We start from the raw sequence: 8,742 nt of genomic DNA, 5'->3' as shown, positions 1-8,742 counted from the left end.
GTGGCGTTCATTTATTTTCAAAGATACGAACAAATAACCATTAACAAAACCCTTAGTAATTTTTTCTCATCTTGCTAATGGTGCTAACTTAAAATTTTCATGACTTGTGGGTTTCGACTAAATCACATAAACTTTTTTATGTCACATTGGATCTTTACGTCACTCGATCGAGATATTAAATTACAATGTGATCCAGTGATGGACATTTCCAGTAGGTAATTCCGTATTAGGTTTAGTAGGTGGTGGTTGAACCTTGGACATATCAAAATTCAAAATAGACTCAATAGAGTTGAATAGACCGCTAACCATAGATTTTCCTTTGATAAAGCAATGAAGCGATGTATGGAGAAGATAAAATTTCTCAAAGCAGCTAACAAGTCGCGTAACCATGCATGTTTCCAAAATTTTGGGAAAAACGGAAACTATTAAATATAATAGGTCGATAGTTTCTTAGATACCCATATCCACAGACCACAAATGCTCCCAATTATCACGAAACACGATACGAAAGAGACATCGCGTTTTAATTATTGTTTATTGTGCAACCATGCAACTTAAAAGATTTAGCGTAGATTGCCGGATGAGGTCAAATTAAATTCTCTGGTAATCAAATCAAAATATAGGAATCTACAGTAGGTTATTAAGCAAAACAAAAGGTCAATATACCCCGATTAAAGGCTATTTTGCCGAATATTGCAAATATCTGGGTTTTATGTCTTCAATTAATAAATATTTATGGCCCCCCATTATGTAGATAGGTATTTAAACATGTCTTCATTCAATAATATAACCCTTTTTTTAATTCTTGGCGCGCACATATTATAAATAATAATATCCAGTCACAATGTAGACGCAAGTTATGAAAATAAAAACCATTTTGCTGGCTGCGCAATTTATAGGTATGCAATGCGTGGGACGTACGACATGTATACAGTTACATAATTATATCATAAAAAGCTTGGTACTCGCGAGCTTTTAATTGCGTAGGTTTGAATCCTAGACGGAAAATAAGTACACTATTCTGGAATTAAGAGGGAGACACTTGATGCATTCAATGGCCATCTATATTCAAGGATAGTTCCTAGCCGACAAAAATTTACACAGCGCGGTATCTCTAAACGTTGTTTACTCTATGGCTGTAAGTTTGTTTGCTCATACCTAATGGTCAATTTTATTAAGTTTCAAGAATAACCTTCGGTGTAAACAAGCTGAAAAGTTTCAATTTTTGAAAAATATGTTGTCAGTACTGCAACACTTTTCTGAACTTGCACAAAAGTTGCAACACAATTGCATAAATGTAAAACCGTAATAAGCAATGCAAGCCAATTTTAGATTGCATAGCACAAGCCTTGCATTGCACTAAAATTGCCTAATGTAAAGCGGCTTACTGAAAATGAAGAGGAGCACAATCGTGCAAGTACTTCCACTTGTATTTAAATTCTTTCATAATCCAAACAAAAAATACGTAATTCGAATGCTAATGTGTACTACGTAAACTTAACCATACTTTGATTTAAATTCGCGCGTTCTTTCGTAAAACGTGATCCTACGACTCACGATCTTGAAATCATGATCGCGAAGTAACCGAAAGAAAGCGCCTTTTGTTTGAACTTTTTGATGGTAAGGGCCTTTGAGATTTCATAGTCTGTAAGGGCTACTGGAGGCGTGCGCTGTTGCCACATCACAAATTCGCTGCTAGTTTCACCATCGCAACCCGTTTCGCTCATTCGCTGTTGTCCGCTGACCGCGACCATTTTCAAATCTGTGGATTTCATGAAAACAAAAAAGAAAAACAAATGTTGAGGTTAAAAATTTGTTGCGTTTTGTTAATTTGTATGGCTGAATGAATTTTTGGTTTTAGTAATAAATTATGTATTCAAATTAAAAGTAAATGAAATGTCTTCTCAAAGATATAGGAAAAATATTAGGAAGGTAGGTAAATGGGTATAAGTAGGTAGTTTTGTCATTTATGTGATACTTTTTGTAGGGGATTCCAGCAACTAGCACTCCATATGGACGTTTATCTCCTAATAAAAGCAATAAAAGTATCAGTCCAATTTTAATCCACAAACAACAAGCGAGCGATTTGGAATCTGATAGCAGTAGTTCGAGTAGTGACTCATTATCAGCACCCAGAATAGACAGAAATTTTGAATGTGAAAGTTTACCTAGAAAGAACATTAACATTAATAAATCACAGTCTAATTTAAAAGTGGATACAAAATACATGCCCACGGTAAGTATTTACTTTACAAGATCTCCTATTAACTAAATCATTTTAGGTTGCTCTGTGCTTCGTAATTGTGGTTGGTGTATTTACGATTACCTATGCAGCCATGTCAAGTAATAATAAGGAATGCACTTTTATCTCAATAGAAGAAATTCAAGAAAAATTTCCATCTCAACCGCAAAGTACATTTAATGCGATTGTTAGTGGAGTTAGTGAGATCAAGGCGTTTAATAAGCCCTCAATATTCTTATTCCTATACGACAGTGACACACGACAGACTATAAATGATTTAACATTAGCCATAGCTGATTATGCATCCGGTATTTTAAATGATGATTGCACTTCCAATCCAATTATACTAACCAGTTCCGCTCTAAGTACGAAAACCGATTATGGTACCATCATCTCCACTTACAAACCGGATCTTGAAGAAAGGAAAGTAATGATTGTAAAAAATTTAAATCAAATTCCAGGAACTAATGCGCAAGCTTTTCATAGCATTTGCGATGAGTACTCCCCATTAGTTCCAAAAAGTTTAATAATGTTTACAGTTGAAGTCAAGAAGTCAAATAAAAAGTACAAATCAGACTATGAACATGTGGAAGAGATTCTAAAGGAAAGTTGGTCAGATTTAGATGATGATATATTTTATCCATTATTTACAAGAATTACTAGTATGGTATTGAAAGTTCAACCGACAAATACTGAAAATGTTATTGCTACTTAATCATAATTATGTTAGTAGTTCTTTTTTTATTATCAATAAATGATATTAGATCTTAAATGTTTTCAAATCGGTTGCTATTATTAACCCTGTAATCAAATCATTCCGAGGGGCAAACAACTCCTTAAACAATATCTGTAGGTACTGATTTATGCAGATTGTCAAAATCACAAGGAGTACAGTACCAATCCAAATATTTATATAACAGCCTTCCTTTAGATATAAGGATTTTAGACTACCCCATATTTAAGAGACGCATACAAAATTTTATTCTATGTGGGGCATTTTATTCTTTTAACGAGTTTGTGGCTAGTGGTACCTAGATTATGTACCTAGTTAGGGTTTTTACCTGTCTGTTATGAGTGTTATACACTATTATCATTAATGTTAATGTAATTTGCCATTTCTTTTGACGAGTGTAAGAGAATTCACACCTCACAATTAAATATTATTATTATTAAATATGGTGTGCCCCTGGAATTTTTAATTACTTGATTACTTTTTCAATACTTTAATTACTTGTTGAGTATGTTGTGTGTCTTTTCAGTACCTTAAAATACATTTTCAGTATTTTAATTACATTTTGAATTTTTTAATTACTTTTTCAATTTTTGAATTACAATTTCAAATACTTTCATTCTGGCTTTCATTACTTGAGAATTTTGAATAGGTACATGTTTGATAATGATAAGGTCAGGTTGTTGACTCGACATGTTCGCTCTGCATGCTGAAATACTTAGTGAATAGTGAAAAAAAGCTCAAAAAAAACTAGTAAGGTTCCTCGCGCGAGTTGGCGTGTGATAGCACTGTCAAGGTGTACATAGGTACCACCGTTAAGTCGGACATACAGTGAAATTTACACCTCGACAGTGCTATCAGACAGCACCTCGTGTTAGAAATCTTGTTAAGAGTGTATTCCCGCCTTTAGGTAGCGCTTCGTCTGGTGAAGGTATCCATTGATAATGATTCTATAAACCTACCATAAAAAATAGACTGTGATTAATTATTATTTAGATACTTACACCTAACATCTAAATTACCTACATTGAATTCTGTAAAATGTCAACACAATGCATCTCGCAATGCATATGCATATGGAAATTTGAACAATTTAGTGGTTTGTAATAATAAAGGGGCGCATACAAATAGAGGGTGTACCCAGATTGACATCACTATATGTGTGTAATTGATCAAAAATTTTGGAGTTTCCTTTTGATGTTTTAGGATCTCGGCCTGCTTGGTCTGAAAAGAATTTCAAGCACATTTTTGCTTTTTTTTTAAATCCAAGATGGCCGTAACAAATGAGAAAATAATAATTTTTTGTTGAGGTAAAGTGCAATTTCGGTCAATAATACGGTAAACTGTTGTTAAGAAAAGTTGTTTAGAAAATGAAATTATGCCCATATGCAAAATTTCACAAATATCGGATTCCTTTGATTAAATATAGGTACAGGGTGTTAATATGTACTTAAGATTACACCTGAAAACTGCAGTTCAAACTCATTAAAACAAACAACTTTTCTTAATTCCAATTTTTGATTTGGTGCCTGGGTTCGAAGTTATTGGCGTTCTTTGGTTTTTCGAAAAATCGTCATAACTTATTTTAAGGACTATTAAAAAAAACAAAAATTTTTAAAACTATCTTTCAGCTCTATAAAACATTTGTATTCATAATTATTTTTTATTTTCTCAAATAATAAAATAGCGTTCGATCAAAAATGTTAAAGAAACATTTTTTGATAACCACCCTATCGATTTTTGAAAGCAAAACATTTATAAAATCCCTACATCATACAATTTTAACAAATCTACAAGTTACAAATAATTTGCCTGTAACTATAACTACAAGTCCTACTGAATTACTGCAATTGTTAGAATATATTTTACACCGAGATGTGCGATTTCAAATTCCAAACAAGAAGTTCCGTTAGCGTATATTCAGACACCGTTCAAACTACAGTTGCCACATACCGAGACACCATACAAAAGCATTCGCATGTAATAAGCATAGATATTGGTAAAGACGCGCACCGAATCGACTCGATTCGGATCGACACGGCGCACGGGAGCGAGAGAGAGTTCTTTGTGCCCTCAACATTGTTTTCGGCACACAAGGATTCGGGACCTGCAGTCAATGGCCTACTTGAATGATTTCACTGCCAACTCAAATCAGCGCTCACGTGCCCCCCAGTGCGTTCTGGTTCAAGGTACTCCGTATCGTTCTGCTTGGAAACTGTAGCATTTTCACGGAGAACTTTCGAGCTTCCTCAGCGGAGTTTGTTTACGGTTACACCCTTCAACTTCGAAGGCAAACTTTGTAACGATTTAGAAACTTAAATTGCAATTGAAATAATATACCTATAGGGATTATATCTTGAATATAACTTGAAATTGGATAAGTTCGCATCAGCTATAATATAAAGTGATAGGTACATTACCAATGTTCAAAGAAACACAATTAAATTAAAGACATTTACTGATTTTAAAATAAAATTAACATTGTCGAGTTGGAAATCTTTTAGGTGTTAAGGGACCCCCATATAACTTCGTGCCCCCATCATGCTTGCGTGCATCCAAATCAATGCAGTCATAGCGGTTAAAATGACGAGAACACACCCTTGTTTTTACATCATCTAATTCCGATAGTTCACATGCTTGCAGTCACCGATTCTTGTTGCTTTTTTCACTTGGGAATCTAATAACAAGTATGGCATAAATGCATTGATTGCAGATAATTGCATTGTAACTTACTTGTGCCATGAAACCGAAGAATCCACTTTCCCACAAGTACCTGCATTTCTTTATTTCTAAGTAATGAACACACTAAAATTGCCAAACATTAGGTATTCCTTTACAATTATTGTGTATCACTTACGTATACTGATTTATATAACTACGAAAGTCTTCTTTACTATTAAAATTAAACAAAAGTTCAATAACTCATAAACAAAACAAACAATTTAACCTCAATCCGTTATGTCAAACTGGAGTAAATGCTTGGTAACACCCATATATATAAGAGAAGTATATATGGGTACAGGGCCGTAGGCAGGGACACGCCAGGGCAGGCTGAGCCTGCCCTGAAAAATTGTAAGCCTGCCCTAGCCAGATTTCCGAATTTCTTATTGGAGTTTACGAGTCTGCTAAAAATATATAATAACACAGAAAATTATTACTATTGACGATGTTGTGGTTATCAATTAAACGAACATATCTATGTATAACATGTTTTTTAAAACCTGCAACGCTGCAATGTCTATTGGTATAGAAGTGCGATATATCAACATCTCAAATGGCCGAGGGTGTCTCGTGAAGGTTTATCACAAATATTTGGTGAAGCTTTGATCTTTTAGCGCATTTTCCAACGAAGGCAAACATATCTCATATTGTAAACATTAGATGTGCGCATGCGCATTCTGTGCAGTCCCAACTTCATTATTTATGAAAATATTTCTTCGAAATTTTAATCATAGATGCTTCTAGTAAAGAAAAATATATCACATGTAGTAAAAAATCGAAAACTACAAATGTCATTCACAAAGGCAAACATGCGCAAACTGCAAAATGACATCTTTTTTTCTGATGAAAATCTCTGAAAAATTTTAACCATAGAAGCTTCGATTAAAAACAAACATATCGCATATATTAAATGTATGCATGCGCGAATTGCATATACGAGGACGATTGAGAAAATTTAATCTGGTGATTAAAAACTTTTTTTTAATTTAAAAACACGCAATGCAAAGTACTAAGTACTTTATTTTGTCGTATTTTTTTTCGAGCATGATATTAAATATAAAACGTAGAGGATTGGGATTGCTTACCTTGGTAGAACAAGTGTTTAAAAATAAGTGACATTTGATACCTATTATCGTCTGTGCTGTTTGATGAGCACTAAATTGGTTTCAGGGTACATTTAATGTAGTAGTAGGTCAGTTTGAGTTAGGTTTCATTTTAGATGATTATTGTAATTGTTTTAAAAAAAAATTGCCACATGTGTTCACAAACGTAGTAAATTTTGAATTTTTTGTTAATTTAGGCCAGCCGAGTGGTTATTTGCAAAATAAAAATTTGAAAAAGTGCTTATATGAAAATAAAGCCAGTATTTTTTTTAGTTATTGTGGCCTGTAAGTCATTTTCAGGGACAAATAACAGGGCGACAGTCTCGTTTATTTTTATATTTTTTATTTTATTTATTGTCCCTCTTGTTCTGGGCCCTCAACAGGCTTTCGCTCAAATGTCAAAATGTGGAACATTGCTTACATTTTAGATTTCAGTCTGGGAGCATATTCTCGATATCATTGGAACAAGTTTGTATACGCTTGTAACGCAATTTTGACGTAATCTTGAACCAGTGGCATAGTAATCACACGTATATTCCAAAAATGGTATAAATGTATGCTTCTTTTGTCATCGTTCAGGAATATGCCGCCTGTACTGAATGTTTGTGAGCCTGTCCTGATTATACAGTCTGGCTACGGCCCTGTATGGGTAACACTACATAATAACAGGCAAGCGCATTAGCGCCTAGTTCCCAACTAATGACAGAAGTATATTTCCATCCACTAACGTTGGCGATAGGCGTGTCCACTCGTTTATCCATATACTTCTCTTATACAGGGTGTTACACGACCGTTCGAAAAAAAAAATCGGGTTGTAGAGGGCATCAAAACAAGCACTTTTTCCAAATAAACCGAGGGTCCAACGTATTTCGTTTGGGAGCCACCCCCCAAAGAGTGTTGAAATCTGCATTTCTTCTTTAATTTTTTTCTCAGCAACCATAAGAGTTACAAAGTCGGGTGGCATGTCTTTGAATAGGTTTTTGGGTATGCTCTATCCGATTTTGCAATTTTTTTTTCAAAATTCCTACCCCTAAAGGGCGCACCCCTAAACTAGGGTGCAAAAAAAATTCTGATTTCGACGAAATTTGGTATCTGGGGGTTTTTTAACATGAAAATCACGAATCTGAAATTATTTTTTGAAAATTCGAAAAAAAAAGTTCCACTGCAATTCTTGGCGGGACAACGAAAATAGAGATAATTCCACGAAATTTGTTGTGTACATACTAAACGAGTTAAGGAACAAAACTGTCGAACAGTTTTTTTAAAATAACTTTTCAAACAAAAGTTATACTCATTTGAATGTTGGTCCTTCGGGTCGCGAAGTGTCCCAAGCCTACTAGTAAGCCATAATTTCGCATGTGTTGGTTGACAATGTCGCAAAAACAAAAGATTAACGGTTTGAGTTGATATTTTGTTATTTGGAATTAATTCGGTCATTAAATGATTAAAAAATTCGATGTATCGATTAAAACACCTACCAAGGTATCTTAAAGCGCTGATCGATTATTTATTATCTAAATAAGGTAGGGGAAAAGTTTTATTCAGTTGAAGATAATCTTAAAGGTCACGGTTCATTTTTTCTAGAAAACATTTGGCAGTTCTGAAAAGAACTTTTTTTGTTTTTAGTGATCAGTAACGGACTTCACTTCTTCCAAAAATGAAGCGATATGCTTATGCAACATTTTCAAAAATGCCACCGCCAGCAGCCACGCACAATCTGCATCTCCTTGGAACAGAATTTGACGACTTCAACACCATCATAGGATTGGTTTTAATATCTTCTGAAGCTGCCATCACGCGACCAACCATGCGCGAAATTATGGCTTACTAGTAGGCTTGGGACACTTCGCGGCCCGAAGGACCAACATTCAAATGAGTATAACTTTTGTTTGAAAAGTTATTTTTAAAAACTGTCCGACAGTTTTGTTCCTTAACTCGTTTAGTAT

At 34.3% G+C, this 8,742-nt stretch overlaps 1 protein-coding gene across 1 annotated transcript; it reads left to right on the top strand.

Moving 5' to 3' along the window:
- Positions 1-1,595: 1,595 nt before the first annotated feature.
- LOC116181797 lies at positions 1,596-3,014 on the top strand. The gene is made up of 4 exons (XM_031502225.1): positions 1,596-1,804; positions 1,862-1,932; positions 1,988-2,236; positions 2,283-3,014. The coding sequence occupies exons 2-4, from the start codon at positions 1,897-1,899 to the stop codon at positions 2,955-2,957; spliced, it is 960 nt and encodes a 319-aa protein (XP_031358085.1). The 5' UTR covers positions 1,596-1,804; positions 1,862-1,896; the 3' UTR covers positions 2,958-3,014.
- Positions 3,015-8,742: the final 5,728 nt, after the last annotated feature.

Source organism: Photinus pyralis, unplaced genomic scaffold, assembly GCF_008802855.1.
Source record: "Photinus pyralis isolate 1611_PpyrPB1 unplaced genomic scaffold, Ppyr1.3 Ppyr1.4_unclustered_Scaffold2041, whole genome shotgun sequence".
Lineage (NCBI taxonomy): Eukaryota > Metazoa > Arthropoda > Insecta > Coleoptera > Lampyridae > Photinus > Photinus pyralis.
This window is presented reverse-complemented; position numbering and strand designations above follow the sequence as displayed.